This window comes from Castor canadensis, chromosome 10 (assembly GCF_047511655.1).
Source record: "Castor canadensis chromosome 10, mCasCan1.hap1v2, whole genome shotgun sequence".
NCBI classification, from domain to species: Eukaryota; Metazoa; Chordata; class Mammalia; order Rodentia; family Castoridae; genus Castor; species Castor canadensis.
In genome coordinates, this window is record NC_133395.1 from 73,592,642 (window position 1) to 73,615,239 (window position 22,598).

Genomic DNA, 22,598 nt, shown 5'->3' on the forward strand with positions numbered 1-22,598 from the left:
TGAATGGAAATTCTTTAAAAAAAATTGTGTCTGGTCAAAGAAAACAACCTTTGAGAGACATCCTTGACACAGTTTGGTTGCATAGCTGTAAGAACATGGGGCTTTAGACATGTACAGATCTGACTTTGGATTCAGGCTCTGCCACAGCCTAGTTATTCATTTTGGGTAAGGCATTTAACCTCTGTCCTCAACCTCAGCATCTGGATATTGGAATAATAACAAAACTAATTCTTAGGTTATTGTGAGAGTTAAATGGATAACACGTATAAAGCACTTAGCACCATGCCAGACACCTGCATGGAAATTATTATCACTGTTATTATAATTAGAAGCTTAATGGATGACCACAGAAATATAGCATGTCTTAGTATCCATTTACCGGAGGACAGAGATGTGGTCCTGAAATGGATCAGAGAGATCTCTGAAGAAATGGGAACAGAAAGGACTGTGATGAGCTTGCAGATGATTTGTAAAGAGACTGACCATACTGATGGTCACAAAATGATAATTAGTGATCTAAAACAACAAAACGGCAAGTGGCATAAAAAATATAGGTGACATGAAAAGCTGGTCTTTCTTTCATTAACTCATGCACAGGGCTTGACCACATATGCTGGCAGCCACAGGCTATAATGCCTGAACAAGGCTATACTGCACTTGACCAAGTACAAAAGGTTAGCAGCAATTGATCATGCTTAATGACTGGCTTCCTTCTCCCATCTCAAGCTGACATATTTCCTCTGAGGTCATTTTTTTCTACCATCATTGAGATGAAACAACTTCCAGTTAGCCAGACTGGTACTTTAATCTTTTCAAATGGTATTATTTTTTCAAATTTATTTTTAAATGTAAAACTAATACCTTCTTAGACAGACATATGCTGAACACTATGAAGAAAATGATCCATAACCTAAATTAATCAAAATTCTTCACTTAGCAAAGCACCATCCGTTAGTGACGTAGGAATGGTCTACTGCTCTCAGAATACATGACGTACCTCTAGTAGATCAGGAACGCCATTACTTAATCAAAACCCAAGAATGCACCAACAGCTATGTGCTGACACCATGTGTAACACAAAAGTACACAAGATAATAACACAGTGTTTATAATTTAAAATTCAGATTCCAAAACTATTGAAAGAAATGAATGGGAAAATTCATAGGAATAATCCATACCTCTGGCTGACCCAGGGCAATGAACAGAGCTCGAATTTCCTTGAGTATCAACACAGACAGTTTGCGTGTGGCCACCTGGAAGCTGCAGAGTAAAACCAGAGCAAACCCTTCTACAGCATGGAGGACACTGCAGTGAGGGCCTCGTTCCGACTGCATTCTGTGGCTGGAGCCATTTGGAATCAGCTGCCATGCAATAAGAACAACATTCTGTATTCATCAAAATGACAATGGAAATAAAAATGTACATCTTTCAGTGCATTTGATCTTGTGATATTGAAATAAATTGTAAGAGAAATGTCTGCACTGATTATTATTCATGAAATATCCTAGATCCTTTTGTTTCTCAGATCATTTGTTGTTTTGGAATAACATCAACCATCTGTGAAATCTGATGAGAAGAACTCTTCAAAGGCTGTTAATAGTGGTAAAACAAAACTGCTTCTAGCCATACAATTTGGGGTGATACTACATAGACAATCAAAGAGGCCTAGTTTGTTTTCACTTAAATTTTCTGCAGACTTTAAGATAATATTAAATAGTCTAGGCATGGTGCCACATGCCTATAATTCCAGCACTCATCAGGCAAGGACAGGAGGATCTTGAGTTTGAGGACAGCCTGGCTATGTGGCAAGACTCTGTCTCAAAAAAAAAAAAAAAAGAAAGAAAGAAAAGATATCATTAGTTTGAATTTTCCAACATTATACCTTGTATTCTGACCTGCTTACCTGTTTGTCCGTTGCACTCTAATTTAAGTTTTTTACTTTTACATGAGGGGTTCTGAAAGCTACTAAATTGCAACCAAGTAAACTGAAATCAAAAGCAACTACGGGAGATGGCGGATTCCACCTTTGCTTTCATTTTTCCAAGCATACATAATAACCTGTCTTTCTAGCTCTCATCCTTTGCATGTGCAGCATGCAGGAGGGATGTTTCTGAGGTCAGCCACCCGGGATCCTCACTGTTCCCTGGGTATTACTGTGCTGCCCTGAGACTTTGCAGTCCTCAAGCCCTCGGTGCCACTCCTCTCCAGCCAGACCTGTCTCTGCCTGCTGATTGCCAATGCCAGCCTGCCATTTGGCACTGAGATCCCTGGATCTCTCTGATAGCACTCCTCAATGTGCTCTCCAAAGTGCCGCCACTACTTACTTCCTACCATTCATGATTGAGGCATAAAAGGAACAAGAAACCATAAACCTGCATTTTAATTTGGGGATACTGGATTAAAATAACCACTATGCTGCTGACTAGAACAAAAACATTGTGGACAGCTAACTGTTATATATCCACATCTGTACCTATAATCCATATTCATATCCACAACTAGTGCTAGCTCCCTGTCCTACAGTCACTTGCACTTACAAATAGACTTGTAATCATAAGTCTCTGTAAAAAGCAAGTTCTACTCCATACATGGGTTTGTCAGTGCGAACAAGTCTAACCTGACATGGTGTATCAGGCCCTGAGTTTCTTGGTCACAATGTATGCTGGTGGAAGAACTAACAGCCAGTACCAGAAGAAGTACTAGATAGGTGGAAAGAAGAACTGCAGATTCCCTGGGTTGCCATTCATTCCCATGTGTAATACACAAAAGAGGGCCAGGCATGATGGTTCAGGTCTATAATCCCAGCCAATTGGGAGGCAAAGGCAGGAGGATCTTGAGTATGAAGCAAAAAGTATAAGATCCTATCTGAAAAAGAAACTAAAGTAAATTCTCTTCAACAAAATGAGAGACAAGGGCAGAACAGGTTCTGCCTGGAAGCGAGGAGGGTGGGGAGGAGAGGGAGGGGGTGAGGGGTAGAGGGGTAAAATGGCCCAAACAATGTATGCACATATGAATAAATGAATTAAAAAAAAAAAGAAAAGAAACTAAAGTAAAAAGGGGTTGGGGTCCTGGCTCAAGTTGTAGAGCACTAGATATAGTATTAGATATAGGTGGTGAGACTGGCCAAATCACCTCTGAGTTTCGGATTTTGCTGGCTTGTTCGTAGCCTCTTCCTTGCGTCTGTATGACCAGTTTCCACTGGGTGAGCAGCTGCAGCAGCAACTTCAGGGAGGAGTCAAGGAGTGTGTGATGCATGTCATTTACTTCCCGGAGCAGGAAGTTGGTAAAGCCAAAGAGCACATCTTCTCTCCAGTCGGAGAAGTCCACAAGCAAACCCTGGAGAGAATTCTGTGCGATGTGCCGTAGTTCGTCATCCATGTGAATAGAGAGCCTGGCAAATAAATGAAAGACCAGAAGGTCATTGATGTCACTCATTTTCCTTTCAGAGTTTCTACAGAACCTTTACCAGACACCCCTGATGTTAACAGCTCATGAAACCATGGTACATTTATTGAAACTAAGAAATTAACATTGGTGCAATGCAATGGACTAAACTATAGATTTAATTCAGATTTCATCAGTTTTCTGCTGCTCCTTTTGTGTTTCAGAATTCAGCTGTAGAGGAATATTTCTTAATACATTCTTAGTGTTAGGTCCTATTTTTAAAGGTAAGAAAACTGAGTACTGGAAAAGTGAAAGGACTTGTGGAGAAGTTCAGTACAACTGAACAATGAGAGTTAGGCCAATGTTCTCAATTGGTTTTGCTTTCCAAAACTGATATTTGATAATGTCTGGAGATATTCGGGCTTGTACAACTTGCGGTGTGCTATTGGCATCTCTCTAGTGGGTAGGAGCTAGGAGAGCTGCCAAACACCCTATAGTGCCCAGGACAGCTTCCACCACAAAGAATTATCTAGTTCAAAATGTTGATAGTGCCAAGAAACTTCAAGTGATTCAAGTTAAGAATGTGAGTGTATTTGTGACTTAACCAAAATATCACAAACATATTAAATTTTGACATCAGTACAGAAAATGTTTTTAAGATTTTTCATCCATTTATTTAATACTGAGAGTTTCCTAATACTCAGCATCTTCCCCATTGGGTATGGCACTTAGGTAGGATATGGGGTCCAGCATAGCTATGTCTCCTGGGTGTGGAGCCTACATGAGAAGGTGTGAAACAGCACTGGGGATCAGGACAAGGGCAGCTCACTGTAGGGTCTGTGGGCCACTGAGGGGGGCAACAGAGCAGGGAAGGAGTTAAGAGTTACGGCTCTGGTATCTGAATGCCTGGGTTAGTGTATGCTTAATCTCTCTGAGCCTCAGATCCCTCATTTGTAAAATGTGGATACTAAGAACTACATCTCATAAACTGGCTTGTCAGGTTCACCAGGATGCCCATGCCTGGGGTTTTCCACCACAGTGAACACGCAGAAAGCACTCAGGAACTAACTAGCTACTGTTATTAGAAGATAACAAATATCATACTTGAAGTTACAGGGGGAGAGAAGTGATTCAATTCACAGTTGAAAAAAACCTGTCAGGCAGGAATAGGGAGGAGAATTTGAAGAAGGAACAACATGAACACCCTGGGAAAGCAGGAGGTCACTGCAAAGACATGGGCAAGTGGCAAGGGCCCCACCCAAGGCAGAGGAAGAATAAGGGCAAGACAGAGATCAAAGACATTTAGAAGTCAGAATTTCTAGGGTTCAGCAGCCTAGAGGTGTTCAGGGTCAGAAAAGAACATGGCCAAGTCCATGCGGCCTTCACAAACAGGGCAGATATTATCCATAACAAATAGAAGAAACTGTGGCTCAGAGTGATAAAGGAAGTTACGCAAAGTCACATGGATACTAAAGGGAAGAGCCAGTATTCCAATCCTTAAACCAACTTTTTTTTCTCACAAAGCAAGTCTGGTTGAAGTTGCCCTGGTGATACACTGCTGAGTAGGCAGCATTCAAAAGCTTGATAACATAAGCAAGTGCCTTTCTTATTTCTAAAAGATAAAGTACACTAACTGGTCTAGACAATAGAAACCAGCCGAAAGGCTCTTTAGTTTACAGACTTGCATTGAGCCAGGGAATGTATTTCCTGTCTCAAAAGCATGTAGAATTCTACACAGACACTGAGAAGGAAGAGCTGAGGTAATTCTTCAGGAAGCATTATGTTTTTAATCTATAGTTCTGAAGTACATCATAGCTGCTAAAAGAAAACAAGCCTTTAACTGGGCTTCCAGTTAAGGATTGTCTAAGGTGAGAGTTTCCAAACTTCCTTCATATTTCAGTCAGTAGCAGATTTGATTTCTTCAACACAATTTTATGTAGAGCTCTTGTGTCAATTTTTAAAAATTTTATTTCATCTTTTTTTACATTTACTCATATGTGTATACATTGTTTGGGCTGTGTCAATTTTTATCTATGTGCTTGGCTGGGCCTCGGTGCTCACATATTTGGCCAAACTTTATTCTGGGTGTTTTCTGCAAGGGTGTTTTGGGATGGGATTAATATTTAAATCAGCAGGGTGAGGGAGGATAAAGGAGAATGAGGAATGAGATGAATCTAAAATATATTGTAAGTACTTTTGGTAAATGTCACAATGTACCCTCCCCAGTACAACAATAATATAATAAAAATAAAATTAAAAAAATACATTTGTTTTTAGTTAAAAAAAATTTAAATCAGCAGGCTAAGCAGAGCAAATTGCTCTCTGTTCTGTGAATGGGCCTCATCCCAGTTAAAGTCCTGAACAGAACAAAAGACTGGCTTCCCTTGAGGGAGGCAGGTGGAATTTTCCACCAGGCAGCATTTCGACCTTACCTGCAGCACCAGTGTTCCTCCCCGGTCTACAGCATACCACCTTTGGAACAAGCCAGAAGCTTGGCTCTCTTGGGTCTCCAGACTGGTGGTCTCTCCTACAGATTCTGGACCTGCCAGTCTCCATAATTGTGTCAGCCAATCCCTCATAATAAATCTTTCAATGCACTTATCCTATTGTTCCTGTTTCTTTGGAGAGCACTGACTAATACAAATTCTCAATGTACTACAGAAAATCTAACCAGGAATTGCAATCAACTGTCTTAATGTTAACCAGTGGGAATGACATCAGGTTGAATTGTGTTCCCCACAAAATTTGTATGTTAAAATCCTAAACCCCTCCTTCCCCCAAGCCTTAGAAGGTGACATCATTTGGTAATAAGGGCACTAAAGTTTTCATGTTAGGACAAGGACATATGGGAATAGGGTAGGCCCCTAAACTATCATGACTAATGTCCTTCTAAGAGGACACTGGGAAACAGACAAGCACACAGACAACGTCATGTGAAGGTAAAGGAAAAGATGGGAATGATGCTTCTATAAGTCACAGATCTCCAAAGACTGCCACTGAGCCATCAGAAGTCAAGTGAGAAGCCTGAAACAGATTCTCTCATAGTCCTCAGAAGGAAGCAATCCTACCCACACCTTGGTCTTGGACTTCTAGCCTCTGGAACTAAGAGACAATACATTTCTGTTGTTTAAGCAACCAGGTGATAGCAATTTGTTTTGGCAGTCTTAACAAACAAAACAGTCATGAAACCAGGTAAGCACCAAGAATCAAAGCCATGTCATAGTCTATTTAGATGAAGCCTATAAATAAGGGTTAATACTTCGTGCTTTCCAAATGAGAGGGATTCTGTTCTTCATCTAACTTTGCTCTCATGAACAAGCTGGAATCTGTTTTAACTTCAAGCCCACATGCAGGATCATTTTGGAGGATCCTGGAAGCCCACGGCCTGGGTAGCACTTGGCATTCTGTGTGGCCATGCCTCTTGAAATGACACTGTTCAAATGCTATACCGGGAAAGTGTACTGAAATATTCCTGGAGAATGAAGACATAGAACAGGGAAAGGGCTTCAGGTTCAGAAGGCCCAACTGATGATAAAAGTGGAATGTCTATAGAAGAAAACGGCACAGACTATGAGAGGACTGAGAGTGAGGATAAGTCACTGTGGCAGCCCAGTGTGGAGGAGAAGGAGGAGGCTCACTCTTTGTGTTCTGGAAGTGTATGTATGAACAGAAAGCTATCTCTCGGGGTTCTTGCCATTTCTTCTCCTTGGATATTTCTCATTCTTACTGTCGGTAATCAAAGATCACCTCATGAATCATGTAAGATTTACACAAAACATGAGACAGGACAAGATTATTGTTAACCGAAGAGGTAGAGGAGCCTCAGAATTAAATGAGAAAGATGCTCAGCTATCCCAAGTGCTCAGGACCTGCAAGGAAGAAGTGCACAATAACATCTCTTAACTCTCCTTGTCCAGCAAGGAATGGGGTGAGGAAAGGGCACCTCCAACTCCTGGCTTGGCCATCCACAGAGAAACTAGACCACACAAGGTCTAGTGATCCTCCTGCCTCAGCCTTCTGAGTGAATTACAGGCGTGTGCCACTATACACAACAAAGGAACAGGTCGTCGCTGCAAAATAAATGAGTACAGTTATAATAAAAAATTATACTCCAAGAGAGTTGGGTGGCAGTAGCTAAAAAAGAATAGAAACTTTAAGAGAAGCAACTTGTGAAGAAGACCAACTTGTATGGGGGACTCAAGCAAAATTCCTAAGAAGCTGATCTGGTTCTTAGGAGTCTCAAAGCAGAGTCTTAGGTACATGGTTACACACCGAATAAAACCACTGTGGGAGTGCAGTGGCTCATGCATGTAATCCCAGCTATTCTGTAGGAAGAAGTAGGAGGGTGATGGTAGAGTCCAGCTTGGGCAAAAAGTTAGTGAGATCCTCTCTCAACAAAGCAAGCTTGGCATGGTGGTGTGCATCTGTAATCCAGCTATTTGGGAGGTGGAGGTAGGAGGATTGCGGTTTGAGGTCAGCCAGGGCAAAAGTGTAATACCCTCTCTGAAAACAAAAAAAATAAGGAATAAAACTAAACCCATTGGGAGGGGTTTACAGCATCTTCACAGGGACACAGCAGGAAAGCATCCCCACCTCAACCACAGCTGACATCAGGAGCATTGCCCAGGCTGGAGGGGTTGTAATTGCTCAGGGGAGTGAGCAGACATGTTTCTAGATTCCACACGGGCTGTGTATGCCCCTGTGGACGGTCCTGCAGCCACATCTGCAGTGTTCTAGAGCAAGGTGCTGCTTACACAAGGCTGCTGCTGACTGATAAGGACACGCTCCGAAATGGGGAAAACAGAACTTGGACAAGTCATCTACTTGGGTAGTCAGATCAGACAAGTGACTTTTAACACAAACCACTTGCATAAAGGTGAGCTGCAGGTTCCCGCGTGATCAGCTTAGTAGCTCTCAATGACTTGGTTGTTTAAAATGGAAAGGGGGTGATTTCAGTTTGACAAAGCATATTTTGAGAAACAGTCCCCTCTAAACTAGGACAAGTTAAACAAGTATGAGGAAGAGGTGAAGAAGCTGCTGCCACTTAAAGTCACCAAGGGCAGCCCAGGGCCAAGGGTTTCCAGCAGCGGGGCTTGCTGACAGGCCCACTGTTGACCACTGCCCTAGCTCACAAGAAGTCTGAGGAGCATGAAAGAGAGGGCTCTCCCTGTCAGCAGTGCTTTGAACTGCATCTCAATTAAAATGAGAGCAAATGAACCCCTGTGGCAATAGATATGATTGAAATGTGTTCTCTCAGCTAAATAAAACAGCCAGCGACTTTTCACATCACAGATCTAGTGAAAAGTGAAAGCAATATGGTTAACATATTTCAGCTACCACAGACAATTGTGGAAGTATATACGTATTATCTCAACCATTTCCACAAATTATAAGGAAATACCAAATAAAAGGTATTTTTATTTTGCACAAAAACCATGATACTTGCTTTCAGGAAAATCCTGTAAATCTGGGCAACCAGTTTTACTCTTCCAAAGTTCAGTGTCCTTGCTAAGAATGGGGATGAGTATGTACTCAGCTTTAACATAATGTAGGTGAAACACATTGTATAATAGTCAAATGTGAATATATCTCAAAAGAATAACTAATGTATGCAGAGTGACCATGCATTATGCAAAGTGACTTATATGCACTATTTAATTCTTAGAACCCTATGAGGTCAGTATCATATTAATGAAGTCAAATTTTTGAAAGGAGAGAGTAAATATTGAACATCAAACCCTTCATACAGGAAGGAGCTATAGGAATGAGAAAGGACAGGTCCTTCTATAGACAAAGGAAGGAGCAGGACACACCTGGGAGAAGAGTAAGAGAGAAAAGATGATGGCTTCCAGGAGAGAAGCAAGCTCTTTCTTCTATGTGGAGAATCCTTGGCGGACCCAGACAGCTGAGCAGGGCAGGCTAAGGGAGGGAAGTTGGTAATACCAGGGATCTCACCATGATGTCAGAAAGGTCTTCGTTGCCCCCACAGAGCCTGCAGGGAAAGATTCCTCACACTCCCTATTATGAGCTATCTGAGCAATATACATAAAACCAAAAATTTAGTAGCTTGGAGAAGGAGGCTTGCCAGCTTCATTCCATACACTGCTGTCATGTTCTACATACCAGGGCAAGTCTGAGGTTTCAGTGTCTGTGGTATTCAGCCATAACCGGAAATGCTGGGATGGGGCCCTGGGGGCAGTTATGTGGGACGTCCCTGAAACTCCTTACAAGCTGGGTGGGAAGGAAACACTGAGTGAACAGGGAGGCTGAGTGAACACTGGTGTTATTTTGCCAATTAGGAAGAAAACCAAGTTTTATGTAAAAATGCATCATGGATGTGAGTGTGAAGTGTCTGAAATCATCTCACCTCTCGCTGATCACACCACATGTATTGTCTCAAGTCAACTTAACCCAAACATGACTGGACTTTGGGGGCACAAAGTGAGGAAAACATCTTGTGTGGCACTTGAAACCCAAATTTATTGTGAATGAATTATTTCATTTTTGTCATCTGACCCTCCTGGGGGGATCTAAAAAGGCACATTTTCTCCAGCATGCAGGTCCTGGCTCCAGCCCTGAGGAGAACAGCCTCTGGCTTCTTTTGAAGTTTATGAAAAAGGCCTCTTCCCGAGCTTCCTATTGAGTTCAGTCATTTTCTTGAACTCTCAAAAAATATTTATTTGTTCTTTTCCCTCATAAAAAACAGTACCCATGGCTTCGGGTTTTGTAAGAAAGTACATAATAATAAACAGGACATCTATAAATAGCATTCACATCCAACACTGTCTAACAGAATTCCCTCCCTACATGTCTGGTACCACCATCGTCTGCAGATTCTGGATGAGGCTACCAAGGTGATCTTCAGAGGTAAGAAGCCTTCCACACAGATCCAAGGTGAAACAGAATTAGAGGCTCTCCCAATATTCTGAATGTCATCCAAAAAACCTGTTATTTCAAAGGGCTTAGTGAGGTCTTCACTGAATGAAGTAAACTTTCCTGCCACTTCAGACTAAGTGAAACTCCCCCCACCCAGAAATCCTTTCCCTCTGATTAATGAGGGAGCATGTTATTTTGTCCTCTGAAAGTTCCTATGAGTTAGGCAGTATCATCCCAACTTAACCAAAGAAAAAAATACGGTGAGGGTTTAAGTAATTTGTCTAGATCACACAGGTAATAAGATGGCAAGCAATATAAAAGCTTTTTAGACAATTCTTTCTTCTTCCCATTCTCCCATAGTACTTCTGCAGGGAGTGGCCATGTGTTTTCCATGGGAATACATTTCTGAGTCTTGCCATCCTCTTCACTGTTGTCCACAGCAAACTGAAGGAGGCTCCTTTATGTTTCAGGGTCATTCTAGAATTTGTTGCCATTTTTCTTTGTTCTCAGTCTCTGCCCTCATCCTGGGAGACTCAATATTAGTGTGGATGACCTTATATCACTCCTTAGTTTTCCCCTGCTCTCTATTGCGTTTATTATTCTTTGGAAATCTACCCCTTGTTCCTCTGGGGTCTCCTCCCCCAGAAATGGAAACTCTTTTTCAATCTAGGCTTATCTTTTCTTCTTTTCCTCTTCCTGCTGCTTACCAATGAGCTCTGGGCTCACATTCTGCAGCTAGGCTTCAGCAAAGGTCTAGATTTTGACTGTTTAAGACCTTATATCCTTCTTAATGTTCTAAGCATGGAACAGAAAGGAGAAAGGCCTGTGGGCTAAAGGCTATTGACAGTCAAAAACAGGTTACTGTGATTGATGATAGGTGATAAGTCCAGCTAAAGGTACAAGGCTTGGTCAGAGCACCAAAGTGTGGAATAGTGGTTTGAAGGGAATAAATCTTCAGTAACCTTCACAGACAGCATCATCCTTTTGCTGGTGGTGTTGGGGAGGAGGAAGCGAAGGACAATCAGGTTGTAAGAGCTATTATTTGGGGAGCTTGGGTTTTTTATTTGGATACTGATGGGAAGAAGTTCTCAGAAGGCTAGAGAATGGGGTCACCTAGGCTATGCATGCTATATCTTTCATTTGATCAGCATTCACATTTGCTATCCTTTTTGATATCCTTGCTATGCTTTTCTTTATTCAACCATTATCAGATTAACCAGCCTAAAGTGTTTTTTTTTTTAAATCATGTTATTCCTCTACTTAAAACTTCATCCATCCAAACGTCTCCATCAATACTTAAGACTTATTGAAAATCTACCTTGCCAAGCTTATTTCTAAGCTTGGGTTTCCAAACTTTTCTTTTTCACCCCAACCCAAGGTGACTTCTGTTCTTCCTCATTCATTGCATTCCACGTGTCTAATGATTTTTGCTTTTCTACATTGCCTTTAGGTAATAAATACACTTTCTTTTTTTCTGGTGGTACTGGGGTTTGAATTCAGGTCTTTGAGATTGCAAGGCAGGCACTCTACTGCTTGACTCATGCCTCCAGTCTGCAGGCACTTCTGATTTTTAAATTAAAGGTATGTGTAACTATCAATGAGAGCTTTGGATCAGCAGGAAATACGAAGTTACTATACTGTAATGAAATTTTATTAAATTTTAAGTTGGATTGCATTCCTATGGAGGATGGAGAGAATGATAAATATGATTTTGGGCAGCTTTCTTTAAGTGTCAATGCTAGTTCAGAATCACCTGTTATCGGCCTCTTTTGGCCCCTTGGAGTTGGCCTCAGAGTGGGAGTCAGATGCTGAATGGACTTCCTTCCACATTACTCAGTTTACCTTTCTGAATTCTACCTTCCTATCAAAGGACAGTTCATATTCTATCTTATGCCAGAGTTATTTGTTGACTTCTTTGGTCCCTAGTAATGGTGCTGCACACTGAACAAGTATCTACTTTTTGTGCCGTTGGTTTTCACAGTTTCAGGCTTTGAGTCATTAGTTACCTTATGAGGTCATGTACTTATTCTAAATTGGATTTAAAGCCCCTTTGACATAGGGAAAATAATAATTTAAAAACCACATTTCTTTATTCCTTCTTGCTCATACATAGAACCCAGAGTAGCACTTAATTTAGTACATATCTGACAACTATAAATAATCGCTCTATTTTCTTTTTTAGGAATCATGACAAAAAACTGAAATCAATTCTGGTTAAGTGATATCCACTACAGCTTTTACCTACCTGGCCAGCAAGTCAATAAGTTCAAGTTTTGACATTCCATCAGGAAGCAGTCGAGGAATAGCAGCAACACAGGTCCGGAAAAGATCTATTTTTGGCTTTCTCTCACCCCTAGAGTTTGAAGACAATATTTAGGAGCAGATAAAAATGTAAAAAAAAAAAAAAACCTGAAAATTGATAAGTTCTTGAAAACAAAGACTAGAAATCAATCAGGCCTTCTGAATCACAGCCTGGTGTTGGCTCCATATTATTCTGAAATGTTTAAGCTTGAATAAAACCTTAAAAAGTCTAGATGTAAGACAGTGGCACCTATCCCAACAACGCTGATATGAATAGCATTTTACCACAGGCCTGCCATTCAGTTGGGTTACCGGGGAAGAGATCCTTGTGGGATGCATTTAAAACACTGTAATCACAGAAATGCCTCAATGTATTCCCATGAAGAAATGCATTATAGTCATTCCTATATTTAGCATTTGAAAATGGAACTTTAATATAAACAAGAAATGGTGCTGTTCACAAGTGTGACATCCAGAAACTTCTCTTCCTGATGAGCTATGCATCTCTACTACAGCCCCAACCCTGTTTTTTTTTTTAATTGCCTCTAAAATAAGTTTTTTATAATGACCAGGAAAATCCTGAAATGTACCTATTTCTGACTTTTAAAATTATACTGACCACTGTGGAGGATCTATCGCTCTTTTTAGCTACTCTCCTGACAATATTAATTTTTAATGGTAATAATACCTTCTGTATCATTAGAAAATGTAAAGGAAAAAAATGTAGAGTCAGCCTTCCCTATTCATAAGATCTCCATCCTGGATTCAACCAACCATGGATCAAAAATATTCTGGAAAAAATATGTCTGTATTGAACATGTATAGACTTTTTTTTGTCATTATTTCTGAAACAAAACTGTAACTACTATTCACAAAGAATTGACATTGTTTTGGGTGATATAAGTAATCTACAGATGATTTAAAGTATAAGCGAGGATGTATTTATGTTATATGCAAATTATACGCCATTTTACTTGGGAGACTTGCACATCCTCAGATTTTGCATCTGTGGGGGGATCCTGGAACCAATCCTCTACAGATACTGAGGGACAACTATTTTTGTGATAAGTTATTTAAATTTTAAGTTGTTTATATCAATAACTTATTGAATCAATAACATTTATGCAAAGTTAGACTACCCATCAAGTCTTTCAGATAATCTATGTGACAATATATAGCAGCACATCTAAACTGTGATCATTTAATCTTCTAAGAATATAAAATTGGTATAAAATTAATATAATCGTAGGACACAGACACAACAATGAAAATGCAAAGTGGCATAGATGTAATCCCTCCTTGGAACATTAACCGGGGCCAGAATAGAAATGCATGAGGCAGAATCCACTCTCTCTAGAGTCTAGGGACCATAATCCAATGGCAACTTTGCTCTGTGACATTACTTTCTACTGTGTTTTTGTATGTTTGCTCAGAATACAAAACTGTTCATATGAAAAATGAAACACATAGATGTTGACTACCGAAACACTGTGCTTTCATTGCAAACCATAACATTATTTTCTCTCTTTTTCCACGGATGTTTGGTATAAGCTGTATGAGATTCCAGAGAGGAAGCAGTTGCACAGTGGTTTCCAATCAGCTACAGGAGAGAGAAGCCTTCAAGTGACATTTGCATAGCTGAACAGCGTTACAACTTCTAACTGTCCATTTCAACAGTGAGGAGTCCAAGCAGTTCTCTCAGCTTGTTCACCAGATGTTTTAAACAGCTGGTATTATTTTTGTATCTGTTGAAAAACAGATGACTCTGTCTGGCCTAAAGTGTAAGCTGAACTTCTAAGTTGATAAAGCAAGCCTAGATTGGAGACTAATTGTTGTGTGACTTCCTCTAACTATTGAGGTCTTTGTTCTCTGGGCTTCTATGGGAAGCATGTGAAATCCCCCAAAATAACATAATTAAGAAAATTTATTAACAGACATTAAAATATTTTTATTTTCTTCTTCTTCCTCTGTTTTTTTATTTTTAACTAGTCACAAAAGAAATAAGGAATGGAAATTGAGCAACACGGAATGCTCAGTGTTCAAGTTCACACCATAAGCAGGGCCTGGGAAAGTGGTGGACCAACCTCAAATACCAGCTCTGATGACTCTTCCCATTAGTGTTGTGTGGCCTCCGCCCTCTTCTCCTAAGTGCTTATATAATTCCCTAACATTTCTCCTATTTGTTGTTGTTGTAGAAATGGAACAATGAGTTATTTTCCACACACGGATCTGTGAAAGGCTTAAAGTCTAGCATGAAATACATTCTTAACCTTATTTGGGGGGCTTAAGATGGTTGAATAGTTCTCATAAAAAAAAACTGGGGAGAGGATGGGGGTGGAGAGTAGGGGGGAGAAATGGCCCAAACAATGTATGCTCATGTGAATAAATGAATAAAAAAAATAGAAAAACCTGAGGCATTAGTTAAAACATAAGTAAAAATTTACATTTATATCTAAACCTTAAGATTTTGGCCTTTTTTATGGTTTTTAATATATCTCTTTGGTTCTGAACCTATCTGAGAATGTCTATTGATTAGAAATAAGTTTTCCTTTAAAGCACTTTGATTTCCTTATTATTTTTAGAGGAAACAAATGGAAGAATTCAAAAATTTTACATTTTCTGCACTATAAACCAAAGGTGGCTTTAATATATTCAAGGAACATCAAACAATAATGTTAAAGTTTTATTTATAATCTGGCAATTTGTGAATAAAAAATGAAAGCTGTAATAGTATCTCAAATGGTATTAATTTGGTCAATCTCAATTCTGCTATTATGTTGGTGGAAAAGTCTCAAATGACATGAGGATAATGCATATTATAGAATCTTATTTTTGGAAAAAAAAAAAGGTGGTCCCTGATTTATGACTTTTTGGCTTTACTATGGTGCAAAAGTGATTCACATTCAGTAGAAACTATTTAGAATTTTGAATCTGGATCTTTTCCAGGGCTAGTGACATGCAGTCTGATGCTCTCTTGTGATGCTGTCTGGCAGCAGTTTCCAGGAAGCCCTGTGATCACAGGACAAACAACCAACACTCTACAGTGTGCTGTGACACTAGGCAAGGATGTTTGGTTAAGTGAGATGTATTGAATACATTTTTGACTGATGATCTTTTCAACTCATGATGGGTTTACTATGATATGACCCCATTATAATTCAAGGTGTATTGTATTTTATATACATTATACTGACATACAGAGAGGTCTGCAAAGAATCCTATGAAGAAGCCAAGGAATGGTCACAGAATTTAAGTGGGGCTCTGAGGAGAAGGCTCTTATTTTAACTTTGGATTCTACTAAGTATGTATTTATAATCATTCTGCATTTTTAACTGGTTTAAGCATGAGTACATGTTACCATTGCAATAAAAATGTACAATCACAACATGAATTTCTCTATATAGGTAACAAGATTAATTATGGTATTTTGGGTTAGATATGCTGAATGACAAAAGAAATCTTCCTAATTACATTTTTGGAAATCTATGCCACAGATGTTAAGTATAATTCATTTCATTGTCCAACAACAAGGCTTAAACTTTCTTAAAACAGAATTACAATCTAATCTTAGTTCCTGTCGTGATTAATCAAATATAACAAATACAAGTTGTGTAAGTTTCCTCTGCCGCGATCTAATTACAACTGTGGTTCTTTAGATTTTGAGTAGGAACATTTGAGTTCTACATTTAAAACTACAAATGCTTTCTTAAAATCTATGGCACAGTTTCACAGAAACTGTTGAATAGAAACTGTCACTAGGGACCAGCCAACTTGAGATGTGTAAAGATGGAAGGTCTGTAAATTGGTGATATCACTGTATCAAATGGGTGGTGATACAGCTTGGGAACAAAATGTTACTTCGGAACAACGTGAACCAGTAAATGAGTTGTAAGCGTCATTTTCTAACTTTTTGGCCTAATGTTACTCAAGATATAGCCAAAATAGATCAACTTCAAATTTAAACTTATTTTTATAGCTAGAAAAAAACTGCCAAAGAATTTTTTTTATACTATCCTTAAAACTCCTTAGAATTCTTGATTCTGAGAATAAACCAAAATTGATGGGAAGAAGAAGAATCTCTACCTCTCTCTTTGGGTTTATCAGTCCCTCCTTGTTAACAGCGCTCCCTGTACTCACGTGATCATGTCCTCAGGTTCTTTGTTTAACATCTGTACGTTAGTTAGCATCATACATCGTCCTACTTCCTTATCAAGGTGCCTTAAGATGTTGTCCACAGCTTTTCGTACTTGAGAGTAATATAAGGACATTCCTGCAAAATGTGTACAATAGTTACAGCTTTTAATAAATCTATCAAAGAATGACATCCTGGTTTATCCATACCAGTTTTTACTGAAGAACCTCATGAGTTAATAACTTCCTTGAGCAGAGGGGCCGAGTTTGATTCAATCTCTCTCTTCACAGGGCTCTGCATTTAGAAGGTATTCACCAAATAATCATTTAATTAAATTATAAGAATTCTAATACTTCAATGGGAAGTATTTTCCACAAGAGTTAAACAAGGTAATACCAAATTTTATTTTTAAAATTTTAAATTTCTGATTAGCATAAGAAAATCAACATGAAGGATGACATAATCCTTTAGTTTGGGAGTGAGAGTTTAATAACTTCAGATTGTCCTCTGAAATGTATGTGCAGATTCTTTTTTGTGTAAAACAAAATGGCTTCACACCATAAAATTTAAAATGAAGGAAAATGTATTTCAGTCATATTGTTTTTACTGCTTTTATTATATACCTGATACATATGATTATATATATATATATATATATATATACAAATAAAATAAATGAAAAGTAAATAACTTTGTACCTTAATGAAATAATTAATAATTATTTCTCATTTATTAGTTATTTTAAAGTCATTTCAGCATTGCATAATTTATTAATATTTTAAAGCAAAGAGTTTCTGCATGTATTTCCCTTGTATCTTTGGGATCCCATAACTATATTAACAGAACTTGTAATATGTTTCTAAGTTTGGGTACAGAAATAAACAAGAGCATGAAAAAAAGAAATCACCTCTTTGGATTGAGATAGCTAAATTAAAAAGAAAATCTTCCACTTATTAGATTTACAACATAACCTATTTTGTACATTCAGCATGTCTTAAAAAAAATTAGACCAATGTTACTGAAAGGAAAACAAAAGGAAGGAAATGCCTATAAAAATGAATGAGTGAATTATAAACAAGAAACAAGATTATTTACCAAAGCACACAGATGTCTTAGAAACTTACTGTAATATGTAGGCAATCAATGTTAGAAGTTTACAAGGACCCAGATAGAAGTCTAACATTTAAACGGCAAAATATTTACCAGGAAGTTCTAAAAGTTTAAAGGGCAGTAGAACAAAACACATCATGAATCAATCAACACAATTAACCTTGGAATGTCTCATCGCAGACTTTTACAAAGATGTTTTTTAAACTGTATCCCATTAAAATTGTCTCACTGGTGATTTTGAAGACTTCATGCCCAGGTTTAACTCATGTTTGAAACCCACCTATCATTTTGGCTTCCTCTTCAGTTAGTGTTTTACTCAAGTATGTTTTCTTTACTCTCAATGTGTTTCCAGAAGGGAGCACGGCCCCTGTAACTGGCATGGGAGGCTCGCCATCTTTCTGCTGCAAGCTGTCAGCTATTACCAAGAATGCTCGTAAACCAATGTTCATTCTCTGTAAGAAACAATATGCCCATGATAAAAGGAAAGATCCAATTACAGTGGTGAAATTAAGCCATCAATCTTTTAGGGAAGTTTGGCTTGTCATCTAGTTTAGTATGGGAAAACAGTTTAAAAGGGATAAGAGTGTAGGCCAAACCTATGAAAATAAGTTTCTGTCACTATTTGTTGCTCTATCACACAAAAGCAAACAGGAATACTTTCATCAAATTTGGAGTACACTTTTGAGATGGTCACAAACCATATTCTGTTCAGGGAATGTGGGGGTTGGGGGGAATGTCAAATGGGCAGGTAGTCATCCTGTGAAGCAGATACAATTTAGGTAAACTGAGGTAGGCAATAGGCTCTATGCTTATTCTGTCTCCTAAAAGAGAGACACCACACTTCATTAATTAACAAAGACTGAGTGAAAACATTCAGAGCTCCAAACATGAACCCCCAAAATAAACATCTATTCTGAATTATAGATCTTGACTTTTGGTTCACAAAGGCCAGCACATTTGAGAATAAACTTTTAAAAGTCAATATTATGAAAATGGTTACTGATGAAAACATGTGGGCAATGAGCTGAGGTAAGGCATGATATTGTCTCTGAATGAGAACTCAGCAAGATGCGTGCTCTCTGTAGAGCACTCACTAGAATAGTATGGAATTCCAGTTGCTCTGTGTCCTCCCAGAGCTGTGTCATTTTTATCTTATATTTCCCTAATGACTAATAATGTGAAACATCTTTTCATGGGCTGAGGCTATTGCTTTTGTCTATTTTTAAATTGGATTGCTTAAATTTTCTTGTTGAGTTTCAAGAGTTCTTTGTACATTCTAGATAGAAAAACTTTATCAGGTGTTATGCAAATGAGTCTGTGACTCTGCTTTATTAACAATATCTTTTATTAAAGTACAAACTAAAAAAATTACACTGGGAGTGATAAGCAGAATGAATTTAATTGGGGTACACTGGATGCATATATGGAAAAATCACAACGAAATCCTTTTCTACAACTAATATATGCTAATAAAAATGGAAAAAATTATGTTCAATTTATCACTTTTTCTTTTATGATTTGTGATTTTTAAGTCCTAGAAATCTTTGCTTACGTGAAGGTCACTAAGATTTTTCTTTTACTTTTCTCTGGAAGATTTATAGTAAAGGGTTTTACATTAAGATTTGTGAACTATTTGGGGTTTATTTTGTTTACAGAGCATACTATGGATTAGAGTTTATTATTTTGCAGGTCGATGTCCAATTGCTCAGTGCTATTTATTAGAAAGACTATTCATTGAAGTAACACAGACCAGCTGTACAGAATCAATTGACCATGTGTGGGTGGGTCTATTTTTGGACTTTTATTTCTATTCCTGGTATTTTATAGTCATCCTTATAATGGCTGTATAATTTTATAATTAGTCTTGAAATCAGGTTATTCTAGTCCCACTTTATTTTTCTGATTTTTCCATACAAGTTTTAAAATCAGCTTGTTGATTTCTATAGAAAAACTGTAGAGATTTTAATTCAGATTATCTTTGGGATTATAGTATCTAAATCAACTTGGAAACAACTGAACTCTTAACAACATTCATCTGCCACAAACTGTTTCTCTCCACTTAGTTAGGTCTTGATTTCTTTCAATATTTTATAGTTTTCAGTATAAGAGTATTATATCTATTTTATCAGCTTTATTGATAAGCATTGTTTTTCATTACTATTATAAATTACTTAATTTCTAACTGTTAATTACTATAATATATAAATACATTTATTAATCTTGCATCCTACAAACTTCCTAAAATCACTTATTAGTTCCAGTAGATTTTCCGTAGATTCTTTGGGATTTTCTACATAGACAATCATGTTGTCTGTGAATAAAACAGTGCTATGTCTTCATTTCCAACCTACCTAGCCTTTTATTTCTTCTTCTTGCCTCTAGCACTGAGTAAGACCTCCCATTCCATGTTATTTTAGGTCAAGGCAAAAATGAGAGAAACTAGCCAGGCGTCATGATATGTGCCTATAATCCCAGCTACTTGAAAGGTGGAGGTAGAAGGACAGTAAATCAAGGTCAGCCTGGACAAAGGGAGTGGTGAGACCATGTCTCAAGAACCAAACCAAACCAAAAGGATGGGGGCATAGCTCAAGCAATATGAGCAATGATCTGGGTTCAATCCCTAGTACCAAAATATTGAGCAAGTGTGTGTGTGCGTGTGTGTATGTGTATGTGTGACAGAGAGAGCGTGTGAGAGAGAATGAGAACCTAGCAGCTCTTCTCACAGATAAGCAAATTCTCAATGATAACAGGAGAGAATGTAGTAAGTCATCTAGGTCCACACCAAACCAAATCAAACCAATTGCCTGGAAATTACCTAGCTGTTGAGTGGTGTAAAACACTTTGTAGTAGGATAACCCTTTATTTCTCTGGGCCTTATTCTACCAACTATTTCCAAAATATTATTGAAGACCCAATTCTGGGTTTATTTCCTGAGAAACTGTGCCCACAGAACATTTTATTAGGTATATGACATTTGCTTCATTAACCATTCTATCCTGTGTCTCCTGCCGAATGGGGTCAAGGATATGCCTCTGGGCTTATAATTACAAACAACTAATAAATACATTCTTTTATTTATCTCTACAAGATCAAGAGATGGTAAGCAATATCCAAAACATTTCTCCTATTGGTAGTTTTTTTTTTTTTTAAATCACAATTCCAAGCCCTCTGCAGAGAGAAGTTAACTAGTTCATTAATGGTTGAATGAAAAATTTGAAAAAAAGAACCAAGGATAAACTTTGTAGATGGTGATAATGATGGTAGCAGTTTTAACATGTTCTTTAAGACAAGTAGCCCAGTAATTTTGAGAACTGGCTGTTAAAACAGTAGAACTCTGACTACTGAGAAATGAAAAATACACTGAGAACTTTCCCAGCAAGAGAAGACTTTACTGTCCAGCTCTGGGCCTCCTTCCAGCCAAGTCTCTGGCTTTGCACAGGTTTTACCCCTCCCACTGACCTGCTGACCCTGGCCGCAGCCATTCCGGAAGCCTGGGAGGCTATTAGCCACCAGACAGAAACTCCCATTCTGAGGCTTCTTGTTCTGTTGCTAGACGTGTGACAACCTTACTGTCAAGAAGAGGCTTCACGTGTGGTGGGAAGGAGCACAGGGATACCCGGAGTCCCTCTGCTACTAATAAGCTGCCTATGTTGAGCCTCTGGGCTTGGGGCCTGCTTCCTCACTGACAGGATGAAGAAGCCAGACAATACCACAGTGATGACAGAAATAATCTTTTAAAACATTGTTATGGGATGTAATTCCCTCCCTTTCTCCCTTCCTTCCTGGTTCATAATGTGCTCTTCTCATTATCACCCTCCTGTGAAGTGAGCTAGAAATGTATTTAGTTCATTTTCCAAGTGAGAAAGTTGTCAGAGAAGCAAATGTCACACAGCTACAAAAGCATCAGTGTCTGTGGAAAGTAGCAAATCCAACTCTCTGTCTTCTGGTCCAGTATAATCCCACAGGAAAAGGGCTGCCAAGAGGAAGCTTGCAAGGCATATTTCTGTTGGCTGACAGTTTAAAAGTTTAAAATTAAATGTGCTGTTCATTTTCACAGCCCCAACTAGTCTATATCCTATTATGTAAAACCCACTGTGGACTCCTTTCCACAATCTACCTGGTTCGTGAGTTTGGATGTTGTCACAGAAACGTTTGCACATTATTTATTTAATTTTACTATGTTTTGGTATATTTTTATTATTACATGTATTAATTCTTTTCTGTTTCATCATTTTCTAATATTAAATTTGCTCATCTGCATCAATATATTTATAAGTAAAAATACTTTTTTTTGAAATAAAATAATTTGACTTGTTGTAATAGATTGTTTTTGTGCAAGAATTACTCCATGATACAAGAATAGAATATGGTAAACATCAATCTTTTATCATGTTAAATCTATTCACTCAAAATTTTACATCTAAGACCCTACCATCTAGGGTAAATTTAGACTCCTGTCTGAATTTAGACAGGAGAAGAAACAAATCTAAGACTTAAGAGAAGTCTTTCCTCACTCTAGTCCCCAAAGTTGCAAAGGAAAGGTATAATTTTGAATACACGCTCTGTTAGAAGTACCTAATAGGATCTTTCATACCTCTGGGTTGAGACTGAAAGCTTTGGCTGGCTTTCCCACACAAAGAAAATCAAAAATGATTTCTTTCATTGCAAAATCTAAACGTTCCTGGAGGGAAAATAAGAAAACAAAATGAAAATGCTAAAATACAAGTTCAACATGAAATGGCTGTTTTCGTCATAGGTAACAAACAGGTGGTTGCTAAAACAGTAGGGTGTTGCT

The 22,598-nt window shown here is 38.3% G+C and overlaps 1 protein-coding gene across 9 annotated transcripts in view; it reads right to left on the minus strand.

The window, feature by feature from the left end:
• Fry (FRY microtubule binding protein) overlaps positions 1-22,598 on the minus strand; it is a 424,076-nt gene that overhangs the window by 113,026 nt on the left and 288,452 nt on the right. For all 9 annotated transcript variants that reach the window (XM_074043595.1, XM_074043591.1, XM_074043590.1 and 6 more), the window contains 6 exons: positions 22,398-22,484; positions 18,084-18,255; positions 16,699-16,831; positions 12,506-12,613; positions 3,133-3,391; positions 1,179-1,361 (listed from right to left, as the gene is read on the minus strand). In XM_074043595.1, the coding sequence (XP_073899696.1) occupies positions 1,179-1,361; positions 3,133-3,391; positions 12,506-12,613; positions 16,699-16,831; positions 18,084-18,255; positions 22,398-22,484 (942 nt within the window). The remainder of the gene's footprint in view (positions 1-1,178; positions 1,362-3,132; positions 3,392-12,505; positions 12,614-16,698; positions 16,832-18,083; positions 18,256-22,397; positions 22,485-22,598) is intronic.